At 37.8% G+C, this 21,726-nt stretch overlaps 1 protein-coding gene across 1 annotated transcript; it reads left to right on the top strand.

Moving 5' to 3' along the window:
* The first annotated feature begins 20,156 nt into the window (after positions 1 to 20,156).
* On the top strand, positions 20,157 to 20,589 carry LOC137768533 (small ribosomal subunit protein eS26-like). Its single transcript, XM_068550071.1, has one exon. It carries the CDS (start codon positions 20,166 to 20,168, stop codon positions 20,511 to 20,513), a length of 348 nt encoding a protein of 115 aa, XP_068406172.1. The 5' UTR covers positions 20,157 to 20,165; the 3' UTR covers positions 20,514 to 20,589.
* Positions 20,590 to 21,726: the final 1,137 nt, after the last annotated feature.

Here is a 21,726-nt window from a genome sequence, read left to right as displayed (position 1 = left end):
TTCGTTTGCAAATATTTTCTCCCATTCTGAGGGTTGTCTTTTTGTCTTGTTTATAGTTTCCTTTGCTTTGCAAAAGCTTTTAAGTTTCATTAGGTCCCATTTGTTTATTTTTGTTTTTATTTCCATTACTCTAGAAGGTGGGTCAAAAAAGATCTTGCTGTGATTTATGTCAAAGCATGTTCTTCCTATGTTTTCCTCTAAGAGATTTATAGTGTCTGGTCTTACATTTAGGTCTCTAATCCACTTTGAGTTTGTTTTTGTGTATGGTGTTAGGGAGTATTCTAATTTCATTCTTTTACATGTAGCTGTCCAGTTTCCCCAGCACCACTTATTGAAGAGACTATCTTTTCTCCATTGTATATCCTTGCCTCCTTTGTCATAGATTAGTTGACCATAGGTACATGGGTTTATCTCTGGGCTTTCTATACTGCTCCATTGGTCTATATTTCTGTGCCAGTACCATACTGTCTTGATTACTATAGCTTTGTAGTATAGCCTGAAGTCAGGGAGTCAGATTCCTCCAGCTCCATTTTTTTCCGTCAAGACTGCTTTGGCTATTCGGGGTCTTTCTGTCTCCATACAAATTTTAAGATTTTTTGTTCTAGTTCTGTAAAAAATGCCATTGGTAATTTGATAGGGATTGCATTGAATCTGTGGAGTGCTTTGGGTAGTAGAGTCATTTTCACAGTATTGATTCTTCCAATTCAAGAACATGGTATATCTCTCTATCTGTTTGTATCATCTTTAATTTCTTTCATCAGTGTCTTATAGTTTTCTTCATACAGGTCTTTTTTCTCCCTAGGCAGGATTATTTCTAGGTATTTTATTCTTTTTGTTAGAGTGGTAAGTGGGAGTGTTTCCTTAATTTCTCTTTCAGATTTTTCATCATTAATGTATAGGAATGCAAGAGATTTCTGTACATTAATTTTGTATCCTGCAACTCTACCACATTCATTGATTAGCTCTAGTAGTTTTCTGGTGGCATCTTTAGGATTCTCTATGTCTAGTATCATGTCACCTGCAAATAGTGACAGCTTTACTTCTTCTTTTCCAATCTGTATTCCTTTTATTTCTTTTTCTTCTCTGATTGCCATGGCTAGGACTTCCAAAACTATGTTGAATAATAGTGGCGAGAGTGGACATCCTTGTCTTTTTCCTGATCTTACAGGAAATGCTTTCAGTTTTTCACCACTGAGAATGATGTTTGTTGTGGGTTTGTCGTATATGACCTTTATTATGTTGAGGTAGGTTCCCTCTATGCCCACTTTCTGGAGCGTTTTTATCATAAATGGGTGTTGAATTTTGTCAAAAAGTTTTTCTGCATCTATTGAGATGATCATATGGTTTTTATTCTTCAGTTTGTTAATATGGTGTATCACATTGATTGATTTGCATATATTGAAGAATCCTTGCATCCCTGGGATAAATCCCACTTGATCATGATGTATGATCCTTTTAATGTTGTTGGATTCTGTTTGCTAGTATTTTGTTGAGGATCTTTGCTTCTATATTCATGAGTGATATTGGTCTGTAATTTTCTTTTTTTGTAGTATCTTTGTCTGGTTTTGGTATCAGGGTGATGGTGGCCTCATAGAATGAGTTTGGGAGTGTTCCTTCCTCTGCAATGTTTTGGAAGAGTTTGAGAAGAATGGGTGGTAGCTCTTCTCTAAATATTTGATAGAATTCACCTGTGAAGCTATCTGGTCCTGGATTTTGTTTGTTGGAAGATTTTTAATCACAGTTTCATTTTCAGTGCTTGTGATTGATCTGTTTATATTTTCTATTTCTTCCTGGTTCTGCCTTGGAAGGTTGTGCTTTTCTAAGAATTTGTCCATTTCTTCCAGGTTGTCCATTTTATTGGCATATAGTTGCTTGTAGTAATCTCTCATGATCCTTTGTATTTCTGCAATGTCAGTTGTTACTTCTTCTTTTTCATATCTAATTCTCTTGATTTGAGTCTTTTTTTCTTGATGAGTCTGGCTAATGGTTTATCAATTTTGTTTATCTTCTCAAAGAACCAGCTTTCAGTTTTATTGATCCTTGCTATCGTTTTCTTTGTTTCTATTTCATTTATTTCTGCTCTGATCTTTGTGATTTCTTTCCTTCTACTAACTTTGGGTTTTGTTTGTTCTTCTTTCTCTAGTTCCTTTAGGTGTAAGGTTAGATTGTTTATTTGAGATTTTTCTTGTTTCTTGAGGTAGGCTTGTATTGCTATAAACTTCCCTCTTACAACTGCTTTTGCTTCATCCCATAGGTTTTGGATCATCGTGTTTTCGTTGTAGTTTGTCTCTGGGTATTTTTTAATTTCCTCTTTAACTTCTTTAGTGATCTCTTGGTTATTTAGTAAAGTATTTCTTAGCCTCCATGTGCTTGTGTTTTTTACATTTTTTTTCCCTGTAATTGATTTCTAATCTCATAGCATTGTGGTCAGAAAAGAGGCTTGCTATGATTTCAATTTTCTTAAATTTACTGAGGCTTGATTTGTGACCCAAGATGTGATCTATCCTTTGTAATGTTCCGTGTGCATTTGAGAAGAAAATGTAATCTGCTGTTTTTGGATGGAATGTCCTATAAATATCAATTAAATCTATCTGGTCTATTGTGTTATTTGAAGCTTGTGTTTCCCTATTAATTTTCTGTTTGGATGATCTGTCCATTGGTGTAAGTGAGGTGTTAAAGTCCCCACTATTATTGTGGTACTGTCGATCTCCTCTTTTATAGCTGCCTTATGTATTGAGGTGCTCCTATGTTGGGTGCATATATATTTATAATTGTTATATCTTCTTCTTGGATTGATCCCTTGATCATTATGTAGTGTCCTCCCTTGTCTCTTGTAACATTCTTTATTTTAAAGTCTATTTTATCTGATATGAGTATTGCTACTCCAGCTTTCTTTTGATTTCCATTTGCATGGAATATCTTTTTCCATCCCCTCACTTTCAGTCTGTATGTGACCCTAGGTCTGAAGTGGGTCTCTTGTAGACAGCATATATATGGGTCTTGTTTTTGTATCCTTTCAGCGAGCCTGTGTCTTTTGGTTGGAGCATTTAATCCATTCACGTTTAAGGTAATTATCGATATGTGTGTTCCTATTACTATTTTCTTAATTGTTATGGTTTTGTTTTTGTAGGTCCTTTTCTTCTCTTGTGTTTACCAATTAGAGAAGTTCCTTTAGTATTTGTTGTAGAGCTGGTTTGGTGGTGCTGAATTCTCTTAGCTTTTGCTTATCTGTAAAGCTTTTGATTTCTCCATTGAATCTGAATGAGATCCTTGCCGGGTAGAGTAATCTTGGTTGTAGGTCCTTCCGTTTCATCACTTTAAATGTATCATGCCACTCCCTTCTGGCTTGTAGAGTTTCTGCTGAGAAATCAGCTGTTAACCTTATGGGAGTTCCCATGTATGTTATTTGTCATTTTCCCTTGTTGCTTTCAATAAGTTTTCTTTGTCTTTACTTTTTGTTAATTTGATTACTGTGTGTCTCGGGGTGTTTCTCCTTGGGTTTATCGGGCCTGGGACTCTCTGCTCTTCCTGGGTTTGGGTGGCTATTTCCTTTCCCATGTTAGGGAAGTTTTTGACTATAACCTCTTCAAATATTTTCTCAGGTCCTTTCTCTTTCTCTTCTTCTGGGACCCCTATAAAGCGAATGTTGTTGCGTTTAATGTTGTCCCAGAGGTCTCTTAGGCTGTCTTCATTTCTTTTCGATCTTTTTTCTTTATTCTGTTCTGTGGCAGTGAATTCCACCATTCTGTCTTCCAGGTCACTTATCCGTTCTTCTGCCTCAGTTATTCTGCTACTGATTCCTTGTAGTGTATTTTTCATTTCAGTCACTGTATTGTTCATCTCTGTTTGTTTGTTCTTTAATTCTTCTGGGTGTTTGTTCTTTAATTCTTCTAGGTCTTTGCTAAACCTTTCTTGCATCTTCTCCATCTTTGCCTCCATTCTTTTTCCGAGGTCCTGGAGCATCTTCGCCATCATTATTCTGAGTTCTTTTTGTGGAAGGTTGCCTGTCTCCACTTCATGTAGTTGTTTTTCTGGGCTTTTATCTTGTTCCTTCATCTGGTACAAAGTCCTCTGCCTTTTCATTCTGTCTATCTTTCTGTGAATGTGGTTTTCCTTTCACAGGCTGCCAACTTGTAGTTCTTCTTGCTTCTGCTGTCTGTCCTCTGGTGGATGAGGCTGTCCCGTTCAACAAATTCTATTGCTTGGATTACAGTGTGGTCCTCCTCTATCTGGGATTATCATCCTCTTTGACTTGGGTGACATCATGAAGATATAGCCAGTGCCTATGGCAGGATGAGAAGTATAGAACAGTGAGGGAATCACTTGACATCTTTCAGCTGTCCAAGTCCTTCAATTCAAACCTGGCATACAATGGAGTGACAGATGTCACTGTCAGATTGCTGTAACATCCCTGATATGACCTACAGCTAGATGCCCCTGTTTTGTTTCAAAAAGGCTAAGTTATCTTTACAAGTTTGGACAATGAATAAGAGAAAATAATTTTATGACTCGGCAAGGCCAATGACATGCAATCCACCTAGAAACAGACCCAGCAACCTCATCATTCATGAGAGCATCTGGCTGCCATCTACAGGATGCTGGGTACATGCCAACTTTGATAATTACATTCAGCTTACCCACCTTTCCTCATTACTTCTGTTGGATGACACACATTCAATTCTGTTCAAAAGGTGCTACGCATGATTGCTAGTAAATTCTACAAGGCAACTGTCTCACTCTAGAAACTGTAGCATTTTATGGGAAAATGAAGTAAAATAATTGCACAATAAATCCAGAACTGTGGCTTAAAAATGGCAAATTATGAGATAATAAAATTGTTAATTATATTGCTCAGGAAAATTTAAATATGCTAACTGGCATTGCCTTCCTAGTTTATTAAAGAAGAAAATATTTGTTTTTACCTAATCTGACATTTCAGTTTGGTTTTATGGTAATTATATATAAGATCACTGTGATACTAGACACACAGGCACACACACATAGAAGAGGTTTTGTTTGGTGTGAGTTGGATCTCATAAAGTTTATAAGTTAAAAAGCAGACAAGTATTACTTGTACTAGTGTATAACAATAATTACGAAACAGCAGAAGCCCTTTTTGTCTGCATTTCCCTAAGTTTTCTATATTTACAGGTCTTGCATAGTTCTTTTTGGGAGGGGTGCTTTAGTATTTTAATTAAAATGTTGATAAATTTATACATGTTGACATTCAAAGTGTTTCTCTCATACACTGCTTCTAGGAGTACAAATTGGTAGGGAATAAAATGAAAAGATGCTTCTTCTTGCATAGTTTTGTTAAGTCTGACATTTTTTTTGAAATAATTTCTTTGTCCATAGTTCAGATATTTTTAAAAAGTAGTAAAATTTTATATGCTATTCTGAACATTTTTGAAAGTGGAAGAATATTCTATAGTCAGCTGCTGTTTCAAAAGTATCTACTATTCAAGGAAGGGGAAACTTAGGAAAGTATGCTGAAGATTAATAATAGCCAACACTTCCATACACTTCACCATGTGCAGGGAAATGATCTATGTGATTTGACTATATACAGCAATTCAATCCTTATATTAACTCAGTTAGGTGAGTACTTATAATACTCCTATTTTACAAATGAAGGAGTTGAATCACAAGTAAGTTTCCCAAGGTTGTGGACTAGTGAATGGGAGAGCCAGGATTCAAACCCAGAGAGTCTGGCTCTAGAGTTCATGCTTTTAACCACCATGCCCGACTGCCTGCCACTGAAAACACCACAAGAAGCAATTCTTCTTTACAAAACGAGTTAAACATCTCCAGTGAGCTGAATTTGATATCAGAACATTGAGAATGTTCCTTGAGAAGCATCATTAACTCCAGAAATGAGATAGGGGGTGGAGTTGACCCACTAAAGTCTCTCTCTTCCAATAAATTTTATCTCTAATAAATCAGAGGAGCACTAACAGATCAGTACAACCTGCCCACTTGAACTAATTATAAAATAACATGATTTGCATATATAAACATATAACCCACTTATAGAAAAATCTTGGGTTAGTTGGCAGCTCAGTTGAACAAGCACTCATTTGGAGCTTACTATGAGCAAGGTCATATGCTAAGTGCTAGGAAAAATGGATCAAATGTAATCCCATTCTTTCAGGGCCTCATAAGCTACTGGAGACACAAGGAATGTACATGATTATCTCTAATGAAAGTTATTCTGTGATAAGTATTAAAAGAGGAGTAAAATAAACATGCAAAGGGAGAACCAAGAGGAAACTTAGGTGGGAAGTGGTGAGTTGGCCATCAGGGAAGTGGTAGCAGGCAGTAGACTTTTGGGCTAAGGTTATCAGAATGAAACTCCAGACGTACAATATGAAATTATCAAAGTCATGAAGCATAGGGGTGGTGTGAGGGATTGGAGGTGAAATTAGAGAGGTATGATGGTGCTGGATTATGAAAAACATCACGTGTGTGTATTTTACACAGAAAACACATATGTGTCTACCCAGTGTATGTGTGTATTATCTCATTATGTGTATTATATATTCACATAGTCTTCATTGAAGATAAATATTTGTGTCTGTGTGTTTAGAATATTGTGCTTAATGTACTTAGGTTCTCACTACAGAATAGTGTGTTAAAAAGGTTGAAATCCCTGTTCAGACAGGAAATAGCTCTGTGACCTCAGTTTCCTGATCTAGAATATGGAAATAATAATATCTATCTCATTAGGATCCCTGTAAGGCTTAATAAAATAATGCATATAAATGTAGCATCCCTTAGAGGGATCCTAATGAGACAGATACTTTTATTCCACGTTCTAAGTCAGGAAATTAAAGTCACAGAGCTGCAGCATGCATGTAATCCAAGCAGCGCAAAGGGTGGACCGTGCTTGTTTCCCTAGATGCTGAGAACACTGCTGACAAACAGCCTTCAGCTGTCTGTCCCTTCAGGGGTCACCTCAGCTGCAGAGAGCCACCTTTCCCAAGGTCAGAACCCTTCCCTGTGTAGCTCCTATCCAATGACTGTTTGATACAGGGGTACAAAAATCTTACCATGTTGGCCTAACTAGGTATATCCTTTAGCTCCAAAGGCTGCTGTGGAGTCAGCTGAGGTCTACTTTGGGCCTACATCATAGCTTGACTTCTGCCTTTGCCAATCCTACTTCTTTCTCCTGTCTTGCATAGGTGTTTATCTCAAGGACACTTTTTTAAAGGTCTGCATGGTAAACTCTGTCTTAGAGGAAACCCAGCTTGGGCCATCCCTTGGTGGTGGTGCTTGTGGTGGTGATGGTGGAAGTGGTGGTGACTTCCCAGTGTTTGCGAGATCAATTTTCTTGTGCAGAAATTGCATTGGTGGGCAGCAGCATCTGCAGCAGTTCCATGTGGTATTCTGTGGACCAGCACTGTTCGTGGCAGCTTTGTCATTAAGCCAATTCTTTGGCATAGTCTTGGCCGTTCTGCCTAGAAGCTTAACCTCGTCTTATTCTCTAGCTCTTTCAACAATTCTGTGTGCTATCCAATATCCTTTAAATAACCTTCTGTTTAATCAGCCTAAACCAGCTTCTGTTGTATGGTAATGTATCTTAAACGAGTTAGTATTAAACAAATTCCCATACATTAGACCCCTAATACCTGATTGATACATTCCCCTGGATAGAACAATGATATGAGTATTATGGATGTAAATTAAATAATGCTCCCCTGAAGAGGTATTTTGGGCTACACTGGCATATTGAATATGATTCCCTGTGCTATACAGTAGGTCCTTGTTGTTTATTTTATGTATAGTAATGTGTATCTGTTAATCCCAAACTCTTAATTTATTCTTCCCTCCCTCCTTTCCCCTTTGGTAACCATAAGTTTGTTTTCTATGTCTGTGAGTCTATTTCTGTTTCATAAATAAATTCATTTGCATCATTTTTAAAAAATTAGATTCCACATATGAGTGATATCATATGATGTTTGTCTTTCTCTGTCTAACTTACTTCACTTAGTATGATAATCTCCAGGTCCATCCATGTTGCTGCAAATGGCATTATTTCATTCTTTTTTATGGCTCAGTAATATTCCAGTGTGTGTGTGTGTGTGTGTGTGTGTGTGTGTGTGTGTGTGTGTGTGTGTATACCACATCTTCCTTAACCAGTCATCTGTTGATGGACACTGAGGTTGCTTCCATGTCTTGGCTATTGCAGATAGTGCTGCTGTGAGCATCGGGGTGCATGTATCTTTTCAAATTAGAGTTTTTGTCTTTTCCAGATATATGCCCAAGAGTGGGATTGCTGGATCATATAGTAACTCTATTTTTAGTTTTTTAAGGAACCTCCAGACTGTACTCCATAGTGGCTGCACCAATTTACATTCCCACCAACAGTGTAAGAAGGTTCTCTTTTCTCCAAACCCTCTCCAGCATTTATTATTTGAACAACATAATTTTTATCAACATAGAACCAGTTAAATACATTTTATTGTATCCATAATGGAAACTCTCATGTATTGACATGGAAAGGTCTTCAAGAAGCACTTAAAGGAGACCAAAAACAAGTCCAAAACATTATGGTATATTACCATGTTGTAGAAGTGTGTATGTTTTCCTTATTAAAAAAAAAAAAAAAAAAAGATAAAGAAGAAACTAGTAAGAGTGGTTACCCATAGGAAAAGATGGCAACAGTGCAAATGGTGGACAGGGAAGAGAAGACGACTTTTCACTGCTTACTTTTTTATACTTTTTTGATGCTTGTTCCATGCTTATTAAACTACAGAAGTATACTAAATAAACAGTTTTTAAAACTGAGGTAAATTTTCACAGTCTGCCTCAGTATTGCAACACTGGATTTTTAAAGTGAAATTTAGTTTTGTTACACATTCATAAACTGGAGTGGCACAGCAAGCATGCCCTTATAGCTTCATGTTCATTCCTTGGCCCTCTGCAATAGAGGTTCCAGTGAAATTGTTCTATCAAAGCTCACTAACAGCCTGGCCTCCTAATTCCCAAATCCAATAATCCTCCTCTCGCTTAAATTCCCTGCAGTGGTCAATGCCGCTGTCCACCCCCTTCATTATTGAAACACAGCGTCTTTGTTTGCACTTTACCAACCACTAGAGTCCTGGTTCTCAGCATCCCCCGAATGCTCAGGCTCTCCTTCACGGAATTCTCTCCCCCGTGGGTCCTGGGAACAGTGGGATAAGAAATTTTTTATTAGCTACCTTTCTTAGCTGAATGTTCTACCACCCCTGGCAATGGCCAGAGCCTGTAATGTCAATTGTCTCAAGATTTTAATTATCAAAAGACCTTTTACCAAAAACTAAAGATCATCACTGAAGAGGCAGAAAATGATTGGTAGTTCTATTATTTCATTTCCTGATAGTTGCTATTCTCAGTTTTAAAGGAGACACATATAGTACTTGGAAAGAGTAGAATTGGAGCTAAGACTTGAGAGGCAACAGGGGCACAGTCTCTGGAACCAGACACCTGGCTTCAAGTTCCAGCTTTATTCCTCACTAGTAGGTGACCTGAAGTGAGTTATTCAAACTATATCTAGCTGAGTTACTCCAACTGTATGTGTTTCATTTACTCTTCCCTAAAAGGGAGGTGTCATAATAGCATCTAATTCATTGGACCCTTGGTCAGTCTTTATGAAGTAATAGATGTAAAATCACTTTGAACTATTCCTGGCATCCAAGTTCTTGCATCTATTGCTAACAATGTTCCATGTAGAAGATTCTAGAATATTGAATCCAGAGTCAGAAATCTGAATCCCAGTCCCATTTCTGCTACTAATTGGCTTTGTGTTTTGAATAAATTTTGATTTACTGTCTATAAAATGGGAGTTTGAAATATGGTCTCTAAAATTCTTTGTGGGTCTATCAACACCCAACTGCTTTGAGAAACAATGTCTTAAGCATGTTTACTTTAAAGCCCAATAGCCAAAGGGCTGCTTTGTGTATAAACTGGCAAGCTATTCTAAAGGTTAGGATTAATAGCTTCACAATATGAGCAACAAACTTGCTTATTCTATGAAGACATGTAGTGTTTTACTTATTTTTGATACAATAGCCACTTCTGTTAGGACAGGAAAAGAATCCTATTCTTAAGAGATAAAATGGTCCCATAGTTGAATATGTACCTAATAAACACAGTCTCTAAGAAATTTCTAATACTGGGGAATAAAATAAAAATTGTATAGCTTAGAAATAGGCCAATCAACAGTAAAGCACTTATATTAGAAATAAGGTATTTATTCTGACATCATAAATAGTAATTTGACAACTAGACTTTATCTCAACATTATTTTTGAAAAGAAGTTATCCCTTAAATTCCATATTCTTCCAGGTTCCTTGGTTAAAGCCTTAGGGCTTTATCTTTAAGAATTTATTCTCATTTACTCTTTATGTCCAATAGAGCCCTGAGCCCTGGCCTCTCTTTTGCTTTACACTCCATTGCCACCGGGTCCAAATCCTCCTCACATCTTGATCTTGCAGCAGCAGACTGGCTGACTTCAGCCTTTCTATTTTCAAGCTATCACACAGTCCATGGCCAGGTATCTTCTTTAAAGCACTTTCTGCTAATACTCCTATCTCAAGAAATCACATTGGTTCACCACCACCATGTAGTAAGTTTACATTTCTCTGCCAGACTTACAAGCTCTTCAGACTTAGGCCTCAGTTAACTGCTCTAGCTAGCTTCCTTTCTTATTACTCTCCTCCCCTTTGCCTTCTCCTAGCATAGATTTTAGTTTGCTCACAGCCTCTGTGCATAACCCTCTCATTCCTGATTTTATGCAGGAACTTGTTTCCTCTTCCTGAATAGCTTTTTCTTATCTTTACCCATCCAACCATCTTCTCCACGCTGATGACATGTCACTCAGAGTTCTGAATGAAGCTTTATGTATTTACTGGTATCTTTCTATGCACTTACTATCAGCAATGCAAAATTTTATGACTCAAATTATTTCAGGTTCATGCATTGTCATAAAATTAAAATGGGCATCATAATGTAGTAGAAAATCCACTGACTTGAATTTAAAAATCAGTTCCGCTTTTGACCAGCTGTTTCCTTTGGCAAGTCATTCTCTGAGTCTCACAAAGTTGTTATAAATATTAAATGAGTATGATGGAAACCTATTTGTAAGCCCTAAATGCGATGCCAGTATTACTGTTGTTGATATGCTATTTCTATGAAGAACAACACATCCTTCACAGTGTTAGATAAGTAAGAGGCCTGTTTTAGAGGTGTTTAACAAATATACGGACTATGCTTAAAGAAACCACAAAGCAAAGTGTACATTAAAAAAAGGAAAATTGGAGTTAAATGTGAAGCCATAGGGACTAATATTGTTCAGTCCTAAATATGGAATTTGATGGCAACTCTCATGAGAAGGAATTCTCACATAAAAATGATGAGACATCTTTTATTCAAGTGCTTCCCAAAGAAATATTAGTAGCAGCTGACTGCACCCATGGCAAGTTACAAGAGACCTCCCCTAATTGCACTGTATTGTCACTGATGAAAGACCTATTGCTATGAATGGGGAAAACCTAATTAGGCCCTCTTTGCAGAATGATTCCCGATTCTATGTATCTTTCCCTGTGACCATTCTATGTGATATCCACAAGCAACTATTGAAAGCATTGGAGACTTGACCTACTGGGGAAGTTTAATGGGAAATGCTTTAAAATCAGAAAATGTTAAAGAGTTGAGAACATATATTCTGACAAAGATGAAAATTATATGAGAATTATTAACATTGTAAATCACAGTTTGGTTGCTAAACTATTATACAAAAATCCAAGAATATAGGACTGAAAAGTAGAAATCTGTTACCTTCAAAGACTGTTTACTTGTTGAAGTGTCTTTTGTAAGAAATGAATAAACTCTAAGGATTCTTTAATATTTTCTTCTAAATTTTCCACAGCACTATAACATATACTTCTGCTCAACCCAAAAGTTAGAACTGAAAAGTATTAACCAAAGTGATGTTCAGGTTTATCTATAGAAAGCTAAGACTTTTGGCAAATATGACAGAAACAGCCAACTGTCCATCAAAATTTGTGCTTCCCAGAGTTTAGGGTTGTCGTGGCAAACAGTTGCCCAGACAATAATTACATTTCCAAGCTCCCCTTGCATCTAAGTAGGACTCTGTGACCAGTTCTTCTCAATGGAATGAGAACTGAGTTGATCAATTTCTGGCCAAGATAGTCATGCAGTGGGTATGTCTTCTCTTCTCCCACCTGCTTAGAGACTAAGGGCATGGTATGACTGCTGGAAGGAATTACCCATGTTCCTGAACCTCGGGATTTAACAAAACCATCGACTTGCCAACTAGGAACACTGAAATTGGCCTGGAATAAATTTGTCTTGTGTTAAATCTATGAAATTTGAGGTTAACAGATCAAACATAACATAGACTAACAAATTAAATATAACCATGAGGTGAATAGCCTAAAGAATAGGTAAACAGTAATATACTGGGAATTGATCTAGCGAGATTTCTGAATATATCTCAACCATTGGTGAAAGGTTAATACATTTACAGAAATTCCCCCAAACATAAATACTCTGAAATTGAAGTATAGACAACGATTCATTGCCATCTTTACTATATCTGTTCCCCTTCCTGAAAACTGTTTCTTGTCTTCTCCTCGACCCATCATCCAAATTCTAAACGCTCTTTCCTCATATCAAGTCTTACCTTGCGGAGTAAGGCCCTGCACATCCATAATATTCCAGCCTCTATGTGGTTACTATGCATTTACAAAGTGTTTCACGCCTTTCTCATTATTTCATACTCATGCAGGGGAGAGATTTTAGTGAAATTCAACATTTTCCTAACATGAATTAAGAGAGAATGTGTTACCACTGAAAGGCTATGTACACAAAGGACAGAGAAAAAAGCACGGTGCCTTTTAATTTTTCACGGAATCTCATCATCAGACCATTAGCTTTTAAATAAAGTAAGGGAAAAATCCCTTCTTCTGAGCCATTTGGGAAGATTTACTTGGAACCATTTTTGGTTCATGGCTAATTATTTAGAGAAAATATCTGTTTCCCTTCATTAATGTTGTTTAGAAAGTCACATACCAAAATATGAGAGACAGGGGGAGGGGGAGAGAGAGAGAGAGAGAACAGTGAGGCAAGGAGGGAAGAAGGGAGGAAGGAAGGAAAGAAAAAGAAAGGGAAGAGAGAAAGGAAGAAAGGGAAGGAGGAAGGAAAAGAAGGAAAAAAAGCAATTAGTGATTTAAAAAATCTAAATGGAGAGTTGCTTAGTTTTTTCAGCACTATAAATATAGATTACTTAACTGAGTTGTTTAATTCAGTAAAAACTAGCTTAAAGAAACGCTAAGACATGTCTTAAGGGCATTTCTTAATCATAACCCTCCGGTATCCTGGCCATTAAAGATAAACCATGATTAGTCCTAGATTTCTTTACTAGGGAGAAAACATCGCAGTTCAGCCACGTGAAGACATTGGAGAGCAAGGAACTGAGTTTTGCAAAATAAAGGATCCAAACATTTGAGCAGGTGTCAGTGCAGTTGAAACGCTGACCAAAACCAATAGTGTTTGGTGTGTATAATGTCCATGGGAGGACTGGGATTGGTGGTGGCTCTGGTTGTTAAAGAGGAAGCAGAGAATTGGAAACTCAGAAATGTTCTGCTTAAACCTGAGTCCCAGGGAAGGCTAAGAATGAGCTGATGACTCAAAGAATCTTTAGATCAGAAAAGACGCAAGCAGCCTCTGACAAGAAGGAGGGCTGTGCTTAGCTAGGTCAGAATTGTACCCTTTAAAATTCTGGCCCTTAGGGAACAGTTCATTGAGTGTTAGAGTGGATCCTGAGGATAAATGCGAAATTTACCAGGAAATAAATTTTTTTAGTGACGACTATTAGTTTCAAAGTTACGGGTTATAATAGATACATATTTTGTATACTTTCTCAACCCAGATAATTCATTTAGTTAACACGAATATTTCATATTGCTTTAATGTAACTCAATATGATGATAATATTACTAGGTATGGCCAAAAATGCTTCATTAACTCAGGTACAGGAAATGGAATCAGAATTTTTAAGTGATTTTGCACAAACTTCTAGGCTCCAAATGTATATTTTCAAAAGGTAAAGTGTTGATATTAACAGTATAATGCAGAAATCTTTTTCAAGTTGATATAACGCAATTTACACTTACTCCTGATGTAAAAGGTAAAGCCTTTTGAGAAAAACAGGTTTACCTCACCCAGGAAAAAGTCTCTTACAATACTGGATCTATAAATAAATCTCATACCCATTTGCCCAAGTCTCCAACTAAAAGATTCCCAAGTGTGCCAGATAATGGTTACCCTCTTTTAATCAATATTTCTAACCACAATATTTCAGTGCAGTTGAAAACGTAAAACAACTCCTTGAAATTAGAAATATGGCCAATATTCAAATACAGATTTACTGTGGATTTGAAAAGATTTACATTTGACTGTTTTTTCTTTCAGTATGTAAGAGTGATAATAAAGCCTATAAAGGCTTTAAGGTTTACAAAATATATTCTCATATTGTGACCTTCTCTAAGTGATTATGGGAATTGTGCTCCTACTGCATTTGATCTTTACTCAGTCATGCCTCATATTTTGACCAGTGGCCCATTTCAGAATTAACATTTTAACTCTGAATACCACGCAGGAGATCTGTTCCTCTTCTAATCTTTCTTAGCAGTTTACAAGTAATTTACATCATTTACCGTTGTCTCTCAGTATGTCCTTGCAGTGTTACTTTTCAAATTTTTGTTATAGCATCTGCTTTGACAGACCGCACAGCCATTGTTTGGGATCCTAGCATCCATCACTTACTCCTTATGTCAACTGGACAATGTATAGGAAGCCTTGCTTTGAAGAATTTAAGCTTGTCGTGGTTCAGTACCCAGTTGGTCATGATAGCCTCTGGCTTCTGAGTTAGCTTTAACTTTGGCTGAGCAACAGTGAAATTACTATGGCAATGTCATATGCAACAGGAGGACATAAATTTGGTGGGAAATTATTCTGCTTAAAATACCAAACATTTCAGAAAATGTTTTAAAGTTGTGCTTGGAAGGATCACTAGGGGAAAAAAAATCTAGATTTAAGACAAATGCAGAAAACAGGCTATAAAATATTCAGAGCCAGTGATTAGCTAAGAATTGATCCAAGGTAAATTAACAAAAAATCCTTGAAGGGGGGAGTTATAAATGATGTGTTTGCTCAGGCAGCAAGGGTAACATTTTCACTAAGACTGGATAATCATGTGTTGAACACAAGCATGTGAGTTTATTTTCCTTTGTGATATGGATTGGAGATGTCAAGGCTGTATGAACAACTTAAAAGAAGCTGTGTTTCTTAGGTATATAATTAGGACCAGAGAGTGGAAAGTTAATATATTCTAACTAATTAGTCTAAATTGGAGCAGGCAGAAGTGATAAATTAAAACCTGGCCAGGAAGCTCTGCAGCTTCTAAATCAAACTCTAGAAGCATTAAACACACCAGAGGAGCTTGTAAAATGACAGATTCCTAGGCTCCACCCCAGATTCTGATGCAGGTTTGGAGTGGAAACCTAGAATCTGAATATTTGATTTGGAGACAGATGTTCCATGGAACACGCTTTTAAAAAACACTGCTAAATTGTATGACAAATTTACATTTCCTGTTAAAACAAGAAAGGGAACTGGTTTGGAGAGTAAAATGAATGAAAATAATTGTGAAATATAAAATTGCCTTATTTGCCAGAATTGCCAAAGTTCTGCAAGCAAAGCAGCTGTGCCTCAAGAATTTATAAGCAGATATCTGCATATGTTGTATAGTGTATACACTCTGCTTCTTTAATCATTAACTTTTTTTTTTAATCATTAACTTTTGGTTAGAACCATTGAGACAAGGTTTATATGTACATACATGACATGTACATGCCTATAGCGTTGAGTGTGGACGCTGATGACAAACTTCCTGGGTTCGAGTCCTGGCTCCATTGCATAAAGGCTGTGCAGACTTAGGCAAGTTCCTTAACTTTATTGTACCTCAGATTTCTTACCTGTAAAATGGGAATGATTATAACATTTACATCATGGAGATTATTAAAGAGTAAATTAGTTAACACATATAAAACACTTGGAAAATTTCCTGAAAGCCTTAAATTATTTCCTTATTATAGTTATCGCCTAATAGAAATCTGCTGAAATAAATTAAATTGATGGACTACGATGACAAACTTCGGATGAATTGAAGGCAGTTATTGCTCAACCTGAAATGTGAACCCATAAGGAGAGTAAAGTAAATAGAATAAACTCAAGATTAGAGTGAAGCCTGCAATCTGATCTTAAGTGGTATCTGTCTCCCAAGTTCTTTATCGGTGCATTTTCTCTTAGAGGTTAGTTTAAAATTTTTTCCTAATTATTTACTTTTAAGGCATGAAAGAATTTACTGGAAATCATTTAGGGATACTAGAACAAACTTCTTTTCTTTGGAATCCATGCTTCTCTTATTCTCTGTTCTTCCCCCCAATGTTGATTTTTCTGAAGCCATGGCGAGACCAGATATTTTTCAGCTTCTCTCCTGTATCCCAAGCACTCAGTATCAATACAATTTTTAAATAATTCTACACATAGTAAAGGAGGAAACTATAAAGTTTGCAAAATAATGTCTTCTTGTTTAATCCCATGGCCCCAAAGTAGGCAATTCAAGAACAAAAAAGCTAAAAAATATCCATCTGTGTCTGAGGAAATTAGCCTGGCAATCATCACCTCAATTTGGTGGTAGAGTATCCAGTTAGGAACGAATACTGAACTCACAAGAGAGATGTTGTTCACAAGGAAATCCACTTCACAGCAGCAAAACTCCAGTTCTGGAGCTGGGATCTGGGACAAAATTCCATATGATGGAGATTCTGGGGCAGAAGAGCCCTTACACCTGATGCCAAAATTCAGAGTGAGGTAGTAGGTTGAAACTAGGAAGAGATACCAGGCTCTCCTTTAACAACATAAAGCAGCAGGGAGACCAATAACAAAGACCTACAGAAATCATCTGTAGATAATGGGATTCCAGGTCTAGCAGAGGAACTTAATTGTAAGTCCCATTGTATAGGGCATCGGCAGCTGTTGATAACTTCCTGCCCAAATTTGAGTTGGCTCAGTAACTAGAGCTGGACTGAGCCTTCAGTGGACCTTTAAACAATAGATGAGTCTAACGAATCTTGTTGAGTAAAATAGAATCAAAGATCATTTCTGCAGTGCTGCACTGCTATGCCACTTTGTGCTTCAGGGGATGATAAATGGGTCATACTGAGTAGAACAGCAAATGGACTCTGGAGAGGATATTGCCAGCAAAGAGCAACAGCCATAGAGAAGATGCCTCACAAATGAAAGGACTTCCTGCACCTTGACAAGATGTGCTTTACGCTATGTGACTTCAGATGATTTTAAGAACTGCTTCGTTCTGCTCAATAGAATAATGTCTAATTGTTTTAATTAACTAGAAAAATGAATTGCTGAGTGAGGTTAAAAAGAAAAGAAAATGCACTGTAAACATTATTTATGAGGAAAGAGATAAAAATCAGAATGATGGTCAAAAGACTTCTTACTATAAAACTTGTGTTTTATTCAATAGTTGGCCAGTTTCATCTTAATTTTATGTCAATTAAGCATTGATATTTATCCTTTCCCTACGGTATAACAGTTCTGGCATACAAAGAAAATGTACATTATATTAACAATGGAGAATAACTCTCAAATGATACCTTAGATGAAGAACTTTTTCCTTGCTTTCTTGTTTTCTTCCTCAAGCTTTAATATTTGTCTAAAAACTTTTATTTTGCACTAGCTCAGTACCTAGAAAAGATTTTTGACTATAGCAATTCAAGGAGAGCACCAAACTTTATAATATATTACTTCAGGGCTTGTCTCTAGGCAAGAAGCAGGAATGGTTGGTACTAATGGGAGCATAATGGTTCTGAAAGAAAACCAGTTCATGGCATTATGAATCATAGGGCTCTAAAACATTTATAAATGAGTGAAAATGCTTGGGGCTGACGTGAATTATGAGTCTCATTATGGCACTATAATATCTCCAGCGATGCTTCAGAGGGCATGACACCTCCCAAGAAAAGTGGTAAGACTTCCATTACATTACTTTTCTACTGGTAATTGGCTATGGTCAAGGTGGGCTATATGATCTGTATCCCTGGAGTACACATGACAACATATCTTTGCATATAAATGTTGGTCAAGATCCTGCAAGACTCCTTTCTTCTAAGTGCCAAGCATTACTCTTGACCTTCAAGAAATATTAACAGGCCCTAGAGTGAGGACAGCATTTCCAATCTTTCCATTTCTTTAAATAGCACTTTGGTAGGCTACAGTGCTCCTATTATTTTCCACATGCCGATAGACACTCAGCAATATTGAAAAAAGATATTTCCCAGAAAAAAAAAAAAAGATCAGTTATTTACAGTAGTTGTGAAAAGAAAAAAATGTGGTGAGCTCCTTATTAGTGCAAATATAAAGGCTCTTAGAGTTAGCACATTCTTGATTTTTATCATCTCAATTCAGCCTAGGCTAACATAACTTCACTAATTATGAAGTGGGTGAATTGAGAGAAAAGACTGTCTGAAGTAATTAAAAGACTGCATTATCAATCCTTTCCAAGAAAAATTTGTATTATTTTCAAGTAAATAGGCTTATCAAAGCATGGCTTTAAGCAATGGCATGTGTTTTTGCTTTCAGTTTTTCCATTACATTTTTGTATGCACACAAATATTTCTAAAATAGCTGCAAAAAGTGTGTTAGCTTAAGGAGGCAAACATTCTGCTTGGAAATTCACTTATGCTGTTCCTGTGTTAAGAATCTCTACACACACACATACTTCTAGTGTGTGTATATTTATCTATCTATCTATCTCCTACCAATTGTGATGATGACCAATTAGAATTATTGTGATTTCAGTGTGTGGCAGGGATACTGCTATATGGTTGCAAAACTTCTTTTTCCTCTTAGGACAAAACGTAGACTTTGAGAGTCCAGCCTCCTTTCAGTGACATAGGGTCATGTTACCGAGTTCTGGTCTTTAAATGTGAGTGGGGGTGATATTTGCCACTTCTAGCCTGCCCTATAGGAACATCCTGACTGATACTTTTTGCTCCCTTTTCTTGTCTCACCAGCTGAACGGAATATGGTAGAGGACTCCAAGGCCTTAGGAAACTGGGAAGCTACCAGGTCAAAAGGATCCTAGGTGCCTGAATAATGCCACAACCCCTTGCTGACCCACATCTGATATAAGGTAAGTGACAAACATTTATTATGTTAAGTCACTGAGATTTGGGGGTTATTTGCTATATGTAGTTGTTAGCTTACCCTAGTGAATTAATAATGAATATAGTTTTTAATTTAAAATGTGTGAAAATATGAACTCAAAATATTCCTGTTTAAGACACACAGCAAAATTGAAGATGTATTTTCCTCCTTTTGTCATGTGTTACAGGAATGTCTTCTCAGAGATCGGTAGACTTTCATTTATTAGAAAATTGTGCTATTAGAGAGAGAAATTATTGGACAAAATTAAGCAATTCTTAGAAGAAAGCCCGTCCAGGAACGTGGTTTGGCACCTACTCAGGGGCACAAGTCCTGTCACTATTTGGATCCCATCCTCCGTCACTTTATTTATCCCTGGATCCTTGTGTTCTACAGCTCTCTCAGCCTCTCAGCCCCATTGCTGTTCCTAGGTGTCAATATTCAATATCTGACCACACACCATCAGAAAATCTCTGTCCTCCACTTTCCTTTCCTTTTCTGTTACAACTAGAAAAGGACTTTGGTTAGTTTGTGGAATGACAGCTACAATTAGTATGTGGGCTTTAGCATGCTCATTGGGATTTGCTACACTAATCAGACCAACTTATAGCTTGTAGACTGTGAAAGGCTTTTTTTGTAGTGATTAGTATCTACATGTTTTCTGTGTGACTTATCAGTACAGAAGACCTGAATCACTGTAATAACTACAAAAGACGTTACAGAGAAGAGGAAAATAACATTTTTACTTTGAAAACTGCCATAGAATATAAAGCTCATTTTTGTATATTTAAATCCTAAGATATGAATACATAAAGCACATACATACATATACAATTAAGAACTTCATCTAGCTCTCTCGCCTCCTGGCTTCCAAGATGACCAAGAAAAGAAGGAATAATGGTCATGCCAAAAAGGGCCGTGGCCACGTGCCGCCTATTTGCTGCACCAACTGTGCCCGATGCATGCCCAAGGATAAGGCCATTAAGAAGCTCGTCATTCGGAACATCATAGAGGCCGCAGCCATCAGGGACATTTCTGAAGCGAGTGTTTTCTATGCCTATGTGCTTCCCAATCTGTATGTGGAACTGCATTACTGCATGAGTTATGCCATTCACAGCCAGGTAGTCAGGAATTGTTCTCGGGAAGCCCGGAAGGACCGAACACCTCCACCCCGATTTAGACCTGCGGGTGCTGCCCCACGACCTCCACCAAAGCCCATGTAAAGAGCTAAGTCCTTAAAGACTAAAGAAATACTGTCCCCTGGAAAGACAATAAAGTGGAAATTATACTTTAAAAAAAAAAAAAGAAATTCGTCTGTAATATTTCTAATGATTTCATAAAAGTAAAGTAGGGTTATTTTCTTAAATTATGAGTCCTTATGCTTTCCTTCAGGAAGAGCTCTACTTGTTTCCCAGAAAGCTTTACATCTCCCTAAAATTCATATGTTGAAGTCTTAACCCCCCAGAACTTCAGAATGTGACCTTATTTGTAAATAGGGTCATTGCAGATGTAAGTGGTTAAGGTGGGGTCATGCTGGAATAGGATGGGTCCCTATTCCAATATGACTGGTGTCCTGATTAAAAGGGGAAATCTGAAGACAGACACACACACAGGGAGACCAGCCATATGAAGACAGAGATCAGCCAAGGGACAGTTTGCCAGCAAACCACCAGAAGCTAGGACAGAGGCATGGGACAGATTCTCCCTCCCAGCCCTCAGAAGGAACCAACCTCAGAGTGATATCAACGAGATGGTGGAATAGAAGGTCTCCTGCTTATCTCCCCCCAACTCAGCAACAATAAATCGGCAACCATCCATAGGCAAAAGTGCCTTTGTGGGAGCTTTGGGATCCAAGTAGGAGACTGCGAAACCCTCGTAGAGCCCAAGACCAAAGAGGGCTGTTTTGAAAAGGCAGCCCATGTGCAGATAGCACACTTTCCAATTGTGGTCCCAGCTACAGACTTGAAAGTAGCCCTGTCTCCCCGTGGACTCCTCTACAGCCCCGTTTGGCGTTGTCCTGCCACAACACCATCTGCCAAAGTACTGCGCAGGAGTCACGCCTGCCTATGCCCCAGGTGTCTGGCCAGCCGACCTCAGTCCTGGCTGTGGACCCTGAAGTGGTGTGTGATCCAGCTGCAGCCCCTCTCAGGATGGTAGACCTGACTATCCAGGCAACCCCCCCTCCACCGCCCGGGGAGACATGTCTATCTGTGCCCTGAGGCAGGACCTCCAGCCTAGGTCCAGCTGCAAACCCTGAGCTAGCCCTGTAATTTGGCTCTAGCCTCTCTCAGCCATGAACCAGGAATACTCCTGCCCTTCCAGGGACCCACCAGGAGACACACCCTTGTAAGCACCTGGAGGTAGGCCTGCTGACCTCGGTCCAACTGCAAATGTTAAAGGGGCCCTGACACCTGCCTCCAGGCCCTCAACAGCCAT

The sequence above is a fragment of the Eschrichtius robustus genome, chromosome 8 (genome assembly GCF_028021215.1).
Source record: "Eschrichtius robustus isolate mEscRob2 chromosome 8, mEscRob2.pri, whole genome shotgun sequence".
Taxonomy (NCBI): Eukaryota; Metazoa; Chordata; class Mammalia; order Artiodactyla; family Eschrichtiidae; genus Eschrichtius; species Eschrichtius robustus.
Note: the sequence above shows the minus strand (reverse complement) of the source record. Positions and strands in the feature narration are given on the sequence as shown.

Coding starts and splice junctions, on each gene's coding strand:
- LOC137768533 (XM_068550071.1), top strand. CDS start 20,166: ATGACCAAGAAAAGAAGGAATAATGGTCATGCCAAAAAGGGCCGTGGC.